At 41.5% G+C, this 13,423-nt stretch overlaps 1 protein-coding gene across 13 annotated transcripts in view; it reads right to left on the bottom strand.

Moving 5' to 3' along the window:
- Positions 1 to 13,423, bottom strand: part of KIF1B (kinesin family member 1B) — an 83,842-nt gene that overhangs the window by 53,728 nt on the left and 16,691 nt on the right. For 6 of the 13 annotated variants that reach the window (XM_058854901.1, XM_058854906.1, XM_058854905.1 and 3 more), the window contains exons 3-14: positions 11,212 to 11,288; positions 9,945 to 10,124; positions 9,524 to 9,589; positions 8,570 to 8,748; positions 7,762 to 7,873; positions 7,561 to 7,638; positions 7,327 to 7,392; positions 6,340 to 6,415; positions 5,973 to 6,051; positions 5,557 to 5,699; positions 4,393 to 4,434; positions 851 to 1,062 (exon numbers count right to left, since the gene is read on the bottom strand). In XM_058854901.1, the coding sequence (XP_058710884.1) occupies positions 851 to 1,062; positions 4,393 to 4,434; positions 5,557 to 5,699; positions 5,973 to 6,051; positions 6,340 to 6,415; positions 7,327 to 7,392; positions 7,561 to 7,638; positions 7,762 to 7,873; positions 8,570 to 8,748; positions 9,524 to 9,589; positions 9,945 to 10,124; positions 11,212 to 11,288 (1,310 nt within the window). The remainder of the gene's footprint in view (positions 1 to 850; positions 1,063 to 4,392; positions 4,435 to 5,556; positions 5,700 to 5,972; positions 6,052 to 6,339; positions 6,416 to 7,326; positions 7,393 to 7,560; positions 7,639 to 7,761; positions 7,874 to 8,569; positions 8,749 to 9,523; positions 9,590 to 9,944; positions 10,125 to 11,211; positions 11,289 to 13,423) is intronic. The other 7 variants (XM_058854904.1, XM_058854911.1, XM_058854910.1 and 4 more) reach the window with 2 other exon arrangements.

The following is a 13,423-nucleotide window of genomic DNA, read 5'->3' on the forward strand; positions in this document are numbered from 1 at the left end:
AGTCCAGAAGGCAAGTTGAGAAGAAAAGATGACTTCATATCTAACCACAGTCAGACTTTATTTTGAACAACCTAAACTTGTTTCTCTTTTTTTTTTTTAAATCTGATTTAAAGGCATGATTCAGTAACTGAATGCCACGGAAATGCAGAGACCACACTGTTATTGTCATGGCAACGGAGGGTTTCCAATAGGAAAGGGAAATGCAGTGTGTGTTCAGCCCTGTGGCAGTGTCTGATGGACAAACATGAGAATATTGCAGAGATTCAACACAGCCAGCTCTCCCCACTCATGGACATTGGGAAGGCTTTCATAAAAATCAAGAAATACTTCACAGTGATGCACTTTGCTGTGGTTCAATTCCATGCAGCACTGGGACAAGGCTGCCTTTGTCTGGCCCAAACATGCCATTCTGTGCTTCACATTTTAATCTCTGGGGGCTGGGCCAAGACAACAGTGGCAGGATTATTCCTCCTCTTTTTTTTCAACTTTGGGGTAATTTGGTTTTCTGACAGCTGAGTGCATTTGCAAGTCAGACTTGGCTCACACCAGTGTTGACCAGGCCTCTAAGTCTACACTTATGATCAACTTTTTCCATAACTACAACTGCATCAGAGGACCCATAAATAAGAATCAAGAATTTAATTTATAAGTTAATTGTAGCTCCAGGCTACAAGTAAACCTAAATAATCCTAACAACAAAGGTTGTGCATGGACCCAGTTTCTAGTCCACTGCAGTTAAGTGCCCTCTTTAAGGTGCAAGTGGGTCTCAGACAATTTCTACAAACACAGGAGATATTTATGAAGGGAAGTTCTCTCAGGCTCATGATTCTTTAGTCTCCTTAATACCCACCTTCAAACGCTCAATGGCCTCTTCTCCTCCAGGTGTTGACATGATTCTTTCCTGTATACTGGACACAGATGTTAAGCCCACCTGACTACTGAGAGAGCAGGAGGATGGAGATGCAGTGAGGGACCCCATGGAGGCTGTGGAAAAATTGCCAGGACGTTGATTCTCGGTGGCTAGCAAGTATCTATGCTTATTGTTCTGAAAATCTTTCAGATCTGAGAGAGAGACACACAGACAGAGGGAAGGCAGGAAGAAAAAAGGGAGGAAAGGGAAGGGGAGAGGGAGGGAAGGAAGGAAGGGGAGAGGGAGGGGAGGGGAAGGAAGGAAGGAAGGGGAGAGGGAGGGGAGGGGAAGGAAGGAAGGAAGGGGAGAGGGAGGGGAGGGGAAGGAAGGAAGGAAGGGGAGAGGGAGGGGAGGGGAAGGAAGGAAGGAAGGGGAGAGGGAGGGGAGGGGAAGGAAGGAAGGAAGGGGAGAGGGAGGGGAGGGGAAGGAAGGAAGGAAGGGGAGAGGGAGGGGAGGGGAAGGAAGGAAGGAAGGGGAGAGGGAGGGGAGGGGAAGGAAGGAAGGAAGGGGAGAGGGAGGGGAGGGGAAGGAAGGAAGGAAGGGGAGAGGGAGGGGAGGGGAAGGAAGGAAGGAAGGGGAGAGGGAGGGGAGGGGAAGGAAGGAAGGAAGGGGAGAGGGAGGGGAGGGGAAGGAAGGAAGGAAGGGGAGAGGGAGGGGAGGGGAAGGAAGGAAGGAAGGAAGGAAGGAAGGAAGGAAGGAAGGAAGGAAGGAAGGAAGGAAGGAAGGAAGGAAGGAAGGAAGGAAGGAAGGAAGGAAGGAAGGAAGGAAGGAAGGAAGGAAGGAAGGAAGGAAGGAAGGAAGGAAGGAAGGAAGGAAGGAAGGAAGGAAGGAAGGAAGGAAGGAAGGAAGGAAGGAAGGAAGGAAGGAAGGAAGGAAGGAAGGAAGGAAGGAAGGAAGGAAGGAAGGAAGGAAGGAAGGAAGGAAGGAAGGAAGGAAGGAAGGAAGGAAGGAAGGAAGGAAGGAAGGAAGGAAGGAAGGAAGGAAGGAAGGAAGGAAGGAAGGAAGGAAGGAAGGAAGGAAGGAAGGAAGGAAGGAAGGAAGGAAGGAAGGAAGGAAGGAAGGAAGGAAGGAAGGAAGGAAGGAAGGAAGGAAGGAAGGAAGGAAGGAAGGAAGGAAGGAAGGAAGGAAGGAAGGAAGGAAGGAAGGAAGGAAGGAAGGAAGGAAGGAAGGAAGGAAGGAAGGAAGGAAGGAAGGAAGGAAGGAAGGAAGGAAGGAAGGAAGGAAGGAAGGAAGGAAGGAAGGAAGGAAGGGAAATACCAGTGTAAGAGGAAAGCATTTAAGCAGCAACAAGGCAAGTTTTGTAATTTTTAGATGGCAGTTCTGAAACAAATCTTTTAATACTAGCCATATAATAACTCAGACCCTGCATTTCGCTGGGAAAGACTGCATCATAAACCTTTCTAAACAAAAAAGCTTGAAAAAAATAAATTCCACATTGGCACTGCTCACTGAACACTAAGCTGAGCAGCCTGAAGCTCAGAGCAGGACCAGACTGAGATCCTCATGAGATCAGTGACATTTTGGGTTGAAGTCTGAGACTCCAACCCCTTAAGCTCCAGAAAACATTCTTTTCCAGAGTCCTTTAACGTGAAATGTTTTTTTTTAACGTAAATCTTTTATCACAGCTGTGGTTGTGCTGCTAAAGCACCCAGACCACATGGACAAAGAACTTCCTCTCATTACATTCTCACCAGAGAGGATGTGAATCACCTGTCAGAGTGTGACAGGGACAAGAGAACATAAGTTCACAACAACATCATTACGCTGCTTCCTGACCTTATCTGAATAAAAATGGAAATGTAGCATATCTGCTCATCAAAATAGCTGATAAGGGTCTTACACTTCAGAAGATGCTTCAAAGTTGTTTTTTTTTTCAGCTGTTAGTTTAAATCAGAAAAGCCTTTTAAAAACCTCCCCAAATTTAAAAAGGTAGCTTTTTTAGCCTGAAAACCTGCAGGCCTGAAAATGCTGCCTTGAAAGCCAGAGAATAAGAAAAGCTGCCTGGATGATTTAAGAACAAATATACAAGGGAAATTTATATTAATTTAACTTGGCTTCTTGGATAGATCTTCAGAATAATTACACACCAAAAGAAAAATCTTCTAACATCACATAACTGAAAAGCTCAGTTTTAATAACTTAATATTTTAAAATTTAATTTCAAAGGCAAATCCTTTGAAATAAGTCACTTCATGAAAGAAACAGGTCAAATCAGACCCTGCAAGTTATGAACAGGTGCATCACACTTACAAAAGTGAGATGCTCACCCAGACATCGCATAAATTTCTCTGTCCTCCCACATCTCCTCTGCTCTCCCCCGAACAATCCTGCCATTGTCAGCCTTATGCCCTAGTTCACTCCACGCTCAACCTGCTTTTTCAGCCTCATGGAACTGATGATTGCCCCAAGTCAGTTTGAAAACCACCATCTGCAAATACAGGAGGCAGGGCTGGGAGTTTCACACAAGAAAAGCAGGTTAAGGGAAGGGAATGCTGCCAGGATGAGGAAAGCAGGCATGACAGAGCAGGGATGAGGTCTCAAAAGGCCATGCACTCCTGAAGAGAAAGGAAGTGGCACTTGCAATAGCTCCACAGTCGCTAGAGAACCAGAACCCTCAGGACCATGCACGCTGCTCCTGGAGCCGCAGCTCTCACACCATGACATGTGCACACGTTGGAAGCAGCGTCAGAATGTCAGACAGGCCAGGATGAGTCTTTACACCACCAGTAGCTTCAATTTTAGGAAATTTCAGACAGATCTCTTTCAGTTGATATTGAGTGAGGCTCAAAAAGACTGACTGAAAGAGTTTAAAAAGTCTACGAACCCAAAATTTACATGGAGTATGCTGCCCTTGCAATGGACTACATATTCTTCCCTTTCTTAGGAGCAAACACCAAGAGAAATAAAATGCTCTTTGCTGACAGGTTTTAGACCTGTTAAGTCCATCAACTGCAACCAAGTATATTTAACCTCAAAAAAAAGAGACCTTCATCAGTATAAGATGTCTGGCTTCTTTTTGTTTTTAAAGGACTGTACAAAATACATTGCAGTGTCCAGGAGGAACCAGTAAAACTTCATCTTGAGTTCATCAACTGAAACATTTAAAACAAATACTTCAAAGTGGAAAAGAGCTGCTAAAATGCCAGGAAGCTACATGAGCAGGAACTGACTAACTAGGAAAAGATTTCTGGTTCAAATCTAAACTGTGCACTGTCATGAAAACACACTGGAGAACTACCACTCTCCCTTCTGTATTCTGCCAGAAAGGAACAATGAACATATGTTGCACTTCAAACTTTGCACTTTGTTTTGCTTGTGGATTTAATCTAAGAAGTGCTGGTGAGGCTGGTTTTCATGAACCTGCACTGCACTCCAGCGAGTGTTCTGTCTGGGATTTCCCTGTGAGAAATGCTGGCATGCAAAGCTCTGTTAAAAGCTGACCCAAAGAAAGCAGGTTAAAAAGAGAACCACACAATACACACATTTGCCTCCACTTCCAGAGTATTCATCTCCCATTGGATCAACTGAAAGGAAGCAGGAGGGAAAATACAAGAAGGATCAAAACTGAAGGTTCACTAGTGACATAGAAGGGAAGAGAATACTACTGATGTTTAAAGAAACAAAACACAGTAACACCGTTTTTTCAGTTTGGATTTAGAACCAAAACCCACAGACTGTAAAAAGCATGAAAACACTTGTATTTCATTGTCTTCTGGCCCCATTCTCATGAAAACAAGAAAACAAAGAGGTAAATACACGTTACACGTCTTTAGTAGTCTGTGACCAAATCAGGACTTCTGCTTCACTGACAAAAAGGTCTGAAAAATCAAAAACTGGTGCAACATTTCTATTTTTTTAAGGTAAACAAGCTTTTAATCCACTGGAATACATTCTGTGCTTTTATGGGCATTTTCTTCACTAGGAATTAAATCACTGTTCACATTATAGAAGAACGTAGCAGCTAAAATTTCAGTTAATTTGCCTTGTTTGGAATGAGGACAAGGAAATTTGGCACAAGTGTGTTCTAGTGCTTTAAGAGATTGCTGGCAAAGCAGATCAGTACAACACTGCTCTGCCAACCTAACTCAAAATCTCCCAAAAGGATTCATTAGTTATTCACAAGCAGCTGTTGCATAGTTATTTCAAGATGACAAATGATTTGTCACTCAGGGCACTAACATTATCCATTGTTTTCTTTTGTGAGCAAGGATGGCATTGAAGCCACATATCAACTTATAACCTTAACCCTCTTAGGAGGAAGGAAAGATGCCTTTTCTCCTCAGCTTGAAACTGAGTTTCTGTATCTCAGCTCTTTTACTGGCAGCCAATAAAAGCCCTCCATAACTCAGAAGAGCAAGTCCTGAATGTGTAAGTTCTATTACACAGAAGCATTTCTACAATTATAGGAAATTCAAACTCCGTATTTTCCCTCAAGAGTTTGAAGGTGGCTTGTCAACTCCACACACAAGCTTAAGATGGTTGTTCAAAGACAGAAGGGGCTGCCATTTCTAAAAGCATGTTCAAAACTTAAATATCAGCACCTATATTTAAAATCCGTATTTTAATCCCTTTCTCTCACAGGCTCAGGTCTCCCTCCTCTGCTTGAGGCCAAGCCCAGGATGGCAAGGTGTGTTTAATCCACTTACTGTCAATAATATCTCCCAGCCCTTGAGCACGCAGGAGATCCTTGAGCCTTGTCACCTCCTCTTTCAGCTCCCGCACCAGCTTGGCGTTGGGATCTTCATTGATAACAGCATTGCATTTAATCTGCTTTGCACGATCAGCGTATCTGGAAACCGACAAAACAATGCAACCTTACCACAGACATGGAACTGCCTATATACAACTTATATGCAACACAGCAGACATTTAGCTTGCAGCTGTATGTCAGAAGAGTAGGCAATAAACTCCTGGTTCCTCTGTAAGGTAACTAAGTTCTTGCCAGTAGAGTCTTCTTCCCCACAGGTAAGCTAAACTTACAATAAACCAAAGGTTTAAAGGACAAAGTATGGCCTTAAGAGCAAACAGTTACCCATATCCATCCCAAAGGAAGAGGAAGTACCTTAAAGTGCTCAAAGTTTCATCGTAGTTGATATCTGCTGGGCTGAGAGCAGCAACCATTGCAGTTCTGGAGTTACCACCTATAGGGAACAGGCAAGATTTTAGATGAAACTACAGCGAACACTCCAGGCACTACTTACCTACCAAATATCAGTGTTTCCAATAAATTACAGAATTCAAACTAAATTCTACAGTACTAAGAAACATACAAAAACCACAGGAAAGAGTTATAGCATTAACATATGACAACTCAAATTTGGCTACTAAAGATATTTAACCACATACTCAATACAAATTTAAATGAGTTAAAAGCAGTCAGGAAATTCAGTGAGACTTTCTTTATATTGGCACAGACAAATCAGCCATACCTAGATTTTCTCGAAGAAGCCACGTTAGTACAGAATCCCTGTAGGGTATAAAGTCTGTCTTCTTCTTCTTTTTGCTCTACAAAGAAACAACGTAATATGAAAAATAGGAAGGATTTTCTGTGTAAGAACATCTTCCTGACATTCAAATTCTGTGTTCTAACACCATTCCAAACCTTACACTGGGCAAAGAAACCAACATCTACTCCTACTCAGATCATCATACCTTGCTGGTGCAGTTATCCTAAGTTGAAAGCATTAAGAAAAAAAGGAAGAAGAAGAAGGATGAGCTTAACAGAAATTTATACATAATTTCCATGTGAGATAATACTTCTTTTTCTTGAGAAGCCAAATTAATGAGAATTGCTTCAATTGAAAAAACATCATCTAAAACCCACACATATTCAACCTGTCCAAGGTGTCGATTCACTTTTAAAAGGAACAACAATCTTATTTTGTTTTGTTTGTTTGGTTTTTTTTTTAATAGCAGTTGAGTAAAAAATAAAAGACAAAGTACTTTTCTAAACCCACATAATTTTGTTTGGATCAATATATGCTCACTTAAGACATTATTAAGTCTTGCCCCTGAAAAGAAAGCCAGTGAATCAAATTATTGCACTGGTGTTTCTATAAATTTTAACAACAAAACTGCAGTTAAGTTTTCTAAAATTATTCTTTCAAATAAAAATAAAATTACTGCACTTGAAGGTCTAAGAACTTGCTATGTGAACAGGTCTTCTACATAAACACAGGCTTCTTTTGCAAGGCTTCTTCACAGTTAAACAAACCAATGCTTCCATCTGTTGACAGCCTGTGTGACACCCACAGAACCGTATCAACTCTATTCATCTATCAAAATACACACAGCTAATAGGGCTGAGAATGCAAGGCCAAGAACAGCAAATGATTCCGCTGTACTCCACAGATTTTACTGTTTCCGTTTGACCAGCTATGCAAAGGTTGTTACAGACAAGGAAATGCTCTACTTACCACTTCAGCTAATGCTGAAATAACTTTGCCCAGAGTTGTGAGAGACTTGTTTATATTTGCTCCTTCCTGAGAAAACAGAAACCAGTATTATAGAGTAATTAAAACTATTCAACCATGAAGCTCTGCAGTCTTCAGGTTTGCAACTATTTTTCCCATACTTATAACTTCTTATTTGTCCAGCAAAGACTCCATGTGATGCTTGTGTCCCCCCAGCACCCCTCCATGGCCCCGCACCTTTAAGCGGGTTCCTTTGGCACCGGTGGAGTCAGCTCGCTCACTCCCAGCCAGATCCACAAGGCTGATCTTGCTGACCTGAAGAGAGAAAGCACATGAACAGGAGAATTAGCTCTTAGTCAATTACAGCAAGGACAGAACTATAGTCACTGCAGAGAAGATCAGGGAAAACAGTCAGAAAACCACTTATCTGTAACACACCTTCTCTGTGGAAAGGTCAGTTTCTGTGTCATGTTTCTTCTGAGTAAAGACAATTGTAAACACAGCATGAGAGCGGCTGCTGGTTTCATTCATGTTGGTGGCTGCCACAGTTCTAAAATACCAACAGATATGAGCATGTTTAAAAAAGGACAATTACCTGCAGGGCTGAGAACGCAGCTGCAGGGAAATGGGAGCAAGAGGCTGCTCGGGTGATGTGCTGCCCTGTAACCAAGACCCAATCACACCCAATACCATTATCAAACCCTTTCATTTTTTCACTCCTGAATTACTCCCATCTTCATCACAGTGTAAACAGAGCTTTCTCTATCTGTGTACTCAGTAGTCCATCTTACATGCAAGATAAAAGAACATAAGTACATCTAAGAACACTTGAGCAGCATTTATGAGAGTCTTTCTCACACATTGTTAAATGGAGCCAACAGCTGACATGGAAACAACTAATAATGAACCAGAAACTGAAGCTGGAATGCCAGCTTTAGGCCTGACCACCTGAATTAAGGAAAGAGGAGACTACTCCCACAGGTTTTTATACTATGATAGTGACAGAGTACACAGCAAAGGCAGAAGTAAATGCCAGTATAATTATTTAGACTTCATCTCAAGTAATTACAATCTTTAAACGTCCACACAGCGAGTGCAGCACTAGTTCAGCACACAGAAGCAATTTCAGCTTTTAACAGCATTGATCAGTGCATACTTCAATAATACTCCTCACTTACAAGAGGGGTTTTTTTAAGTGCTAATGCGTAAGAGTGACAAAAACGTATAACACACTCCCATCACTAACCTGGCTTTGTTCCCAGCATCCATGAGGTCTGCAATGTCTGTGTAAGATGTGACTGCTAACTTGGACAGATCTTCCACATAGGGTCCAAGGAGAGGATGTTCTCGCACCCGCAAATTCCCTTTGTTCTTCGGGTTCAACAAGTCTCTGACTCTCTCACAGTAAATCTCCATGTAACTCACCTGCAAACAGGGAATTTTCACAGAAATTCAGTATTTCTGAAGGTCTCCTCCACAGCATTTTAGAGTAGTAAAAATTCCCCCAGCCCACTACAGGAAAGCTATAGGTGGGTGTCTCCGGTGATTTAACAGCTTAAACACTGGCAGAGGCATGAGTCAAAAGTCTCCTGCATCACATCTCTAACATAAGCTGCTGCCTATCTGATATAGATCCTTCAACCACTTCAGCAAACACTGGTGTGTAATGAAGAATTAGACATTGGATCATTTTAACAGCTTTAATATGACACAGTACAAGCATCAAACAAGACAGATGGTAAAAGGAGTCTGCTTCCAAGGAATCTCTCTTATGAACCACCAAAGCAAACTTAAGAAGGGGAAAAAATTGATCTTTCTGTATGTGCAGAAGCAACTTTTGATTTTAAAAATCATGGCTATAATATTTGACAACAAACATGCAGTCTTACAGCTATCACTAAAAAAAACACAAAACATCTGTAAATGCATCTTTAAATTTTCAGCCCATCATTTCTTTCAGGACTACTACACAGATAAAGGAATACTAGTTTTATGATGAGGGTAAAAAGGAGTCACAGAAAGGCTTTCACATTTGTCTCAAGCATGAAAAAGAGAAAAGACATAAAGCCTTAAAGAACAGAATTAAAAAACCCAAACTAATCAGAAATCAGCATCTTAATGCAACATCAATAACCCAGCACCTAAGCTCAGTTTGATGTCCCTGCATACAGACATTCTTTGATCCCTCAACTACACTCACCTCTACAGAATATGACATTTCCTCATTGCTGTTGTCATTGATTTTCTCAAACAGCTCTTCACATAGCTGGAAAAAGATTAAACCCAAGTCAGAAATGAGTCTTTACTGAGAAGTAACAAGTAACCATCAGGACATGTCATGGAAGTGGCTTTAGAATGAGGGCAGCCGAAGAAAATGAACCTAATGCATCAACCACACACAGCCTCACTGGGAAGATAATTCATCTCAGTCCTACATCACTATCAACCTTATTTTGTCTAGCATCTCAACAATTGCTCTAGGTTTCAGCAGTATCATAATTCTGTACCATAGCATTAGCAGCAAGCTTTAGTTCTGTTAACTCTTACTGCAATATAAAACACAAGTGTGAATCTCCAAGAAGCTGTAAAAAACCAAATTCCCTTTCTGGGCTGGGTACTACCTGGGGAATGATGCCTGCTTGGCTCTCCTCCTGCTTGCCCATCATGGTGTAGGATTTCCCAGCTCCAGTCTGGCCATAGGCAAAGATGCACACGTTGTAGCCCTCAAAGGCATGCAGGAGCATCTCCTTCCCAATATCATTGTACACACGGCTCTGAGATGCAAAGCAGGGATCTTCAGGCTGGAAAGACACCGAAACAGCATAAATACAGGCTTCACCTATCATTGGAATAAGATTTCAAAAAGCAACTGTTCTATCTTGTGGGCCAATCCTTTAGGAAGAGGTAAATCAGGCCATTTTTACACAGAGATTTTTCCCAAGGCAGAACAAGATGGAGAAGAACAACAATGACAATGTCACTGCATTGTTTGTGAGTGTATCTTACTGTTAATCTAGCATTCTCTTGCTTCCTGCAGTGTTGTGTTTTAACATTACCTGCTCCTGAAATCTGGACAAATTTAGCTGTGCTAACATTCTAACATCAGGATCAAGATTTTATCAGACCTCTTCTGTTCCTTGATGCTGCTTATCTGCTAGTTTTCATGCATTCTGTTCATAATGTTCCTGTGACTGGGCTATAATCAACTTTCACGGCTGCTCTGAAAAACTCAGTAAGAGAAGTGAGTATTTTATTGTGAAAACAATCTCGCTGACCACAAATTCACTCAGAAATATTAATTCTTATTCACCATCCAAGTTACTAAAATTAATCTTAGCGAAATGCATTCTCTGTTCTTTTTACATCTTTTAGAAAACAAGGCAGGGGAGGAGGTGGCAGAACAACACGGTTCTGCTGGAGAACAATTACTGGAAGTCAGTGAGAGCTTAGCACCGATTCACAGAAGGGTGGGGCACAGGAGCTGGATGGGAATTTATTGCTTTTGCAGCTATTGGAAACATGGATCACTCTGCTGCCTCTTCCAGATATGCCAACAAAACCCAGACCACGTATCTCCTCGAACTGTAAGATCTTGAGCAGCTATCATTTGTCCCCTGGAAAAATGATTTAACCATGGCATACGTGCATCCCTAAAATATTTAGAACAGAACATTGATGGAGAATATTTTCAGTAATCTTTTGAATATTTACAAGTTGTTTTAGCTTTCTGCTCTCACCCAAACAGGGAAACAAAACACACAATGACAAGCTTTTAACCTGAGTGTGGGTGAGAAAGACTGTGTAGAAATATCTGACAGAAGAGAATGTTAAATCAAACCAAACAGCAACAGCAACAACAAAATCAGGTTTTCTTGTAAAAGCACCTACCGATGTGTGGGACCAGTAAGAGTAGTCAAAGCTGAAGGACTTTGGTGCTTCCTTAGGATTCTTTGGGTTGATAATACCTACAGGAAATAAAATTCAAACTCTTAGCTAACTTGACACTTAGGAGCATAATCAATAAGCTGGCTGACCCACAATCTGTGAATCTGAGTATTCAAAGTTGCCACATGGCACACGAGTAGGAAGACTGAAGCAACACTCACTGCTTCCTAATACTATTATATCTGTTGGACTCATTTTAAATAAGAAGAAAAAATCTCCTAGGAGGAATATGCTGTTGCTTAACAGAATTCTATGTATTCCACACAATCAACAAAAGCCTTTCCAGATACCTTTAGGTTGTGGGTTTAATACTTGGAGTTGTTTTTCCTTCCCAGCAACAAAACTGCTTCGTATAACCTTTGCCTGTAGGGGAGCAATACACAATGGATCCAGCTGTCATTGTAATGGCACACACAATGCCTGTAGTTTCTGTATTCCAAGGAGGGTAATTTATAAGCAGAGCCCTTGTTGCAGAAGTGAATCTCTACTGCTTCCTTCTTTTTGATTCTACAGTGCTGGAAATACTTAAATCTATTATTTCCAGCAGCTGTTTTCAATATCATCTGTGTAAGTAGGACTGTAAAAAAGCATAGTCCTGAGGGTATTAGATAAACAACCTTGGATTTACACACCTCCCCCTGCACCCAAAGCAGCAATTTGCCCCTGGGAGTGAGACACTAACTGTGACGTGTGCAAATCAAGTCCACAAGGAAATAAGTCATACAAAGGTGTCAGCAGTCTTCCTGGCCATGATTTACATCCTGATGCTTATTTCTCATATATTCTGCCAGTTAGGTTTTGGGATGTGAGGGCTCCTCCTTTTACTTCTGTGATGAATAAAAATTCTATCACCCACAGCTCTTACCATTTCAAACATGAGCTTAGCATCTAGTTTCACCGAAATCTCTGAAAATGTGGTTACAGGATCCCCATTAAAATCAAATCATTCCTCTACCAGATGCTGTGTTCCTGAGTAGGGCTGTTGTCCAAAATGACAGTGTGGAGAAAAGATCACTGTCTCAATTGCAAATAGCAACAGTTGCTACTCTATTTCTGGTGGCCAACTCCGTTTCACTTGGATGCACCTTGTGCTGACATTCTTGCCCTAAAAAAGCTGACAGACATGCAAAGCCAATGAATTATATGGACCAGCACAGTATCGAATTGCAAAAACTGCTTGTGGCTTTGGATAGCAACACGGGCATCAACACAGAACAAACTGTAACCTAAGCAATCATCTATGGCTTTAGCTTCCCTTCACTAGCTTTGCCCAAACAGCAGCACAGCTCCACTCATGCTATTCCACCAGTTCTAAAGAGAACAAAAAAAATTTCCAAAGACAACTCCCTGCCCCAAACTTAAATTAGTTCTCTCCTTGAAGTGTATTCCAGACCACTACAACTCCACAATTTCTCATTTAAATATTTAACATCAAAGCTCTGAAAGGTAAGGGAGACGTAATCCTTGTACCTGGAAGTCTCCACCCAAGAAAGCAGTACAAGTAATAGAATCTCCACTTTAGTGTCTGAAAAGGCACTACAAACTTGCCATTAGTTCCTCTTTCTCGCTTCCAGCCTAAATTTGATCTATCACATTGGAGAAAAGTTCAAGCTCTGTGATTTATGCAAGTCATTCAATTTGGCTCTATTTTTTTCTCTTTTTAAATCATTGTTATTGATTTTTTTGTTTTTTTAATACAGACTTTCCTCAGCCCTTCACACTGAGTTCCATGTCCAGCTCGCTATTTTGAAAATCACTTTATAGGATGCATGTTTCTGCAAAACATATCTTGAGAAATGTATCAGGAGAGGGAGTTTAATGTGCAAGAAAGCAGCTCTGTCAGAGGTTGGGAATGCAGCTGCCTGGCCAAAACCTTCCACTGCAGCAGGAATGGGTCAGAGAAAACCTCCCAGCTGCCCAGAACTCTGCATGCTGCCCCTCACCACTGTGATCCCAACAGCCTCTGCACTCAGCTTCTGGTCCAGCCTATTCATCCCTATTTCTGTTTCTTGCAGAGGCTACATCTTCCATTTTCAGAATCATTGCTTTCACAGAATTCTCAGTCTACAAATGACTCCAGCAGAGCTAACTGGATGAGAAAATACAAGATTACGACCTCAACAGATTTCAGCACTGAAACCCTCTTCATTTGGGG

The sequence above is a fragment of the Poecile atricapillus genome, chromosome 22 (genome assembly GCF_030490865.1).
Source record: "Poecile atricapillus isolate bPoeAtr1 chromosome 22, bPoeAtr1.hap1, whole genome shotgun sequence".
Taxonomy (NCBI): Eukaryota; Metazoa; Chordata; class Aves; order Passeriformes; family Paridae; genus Poecile; species Poecile atricapillus.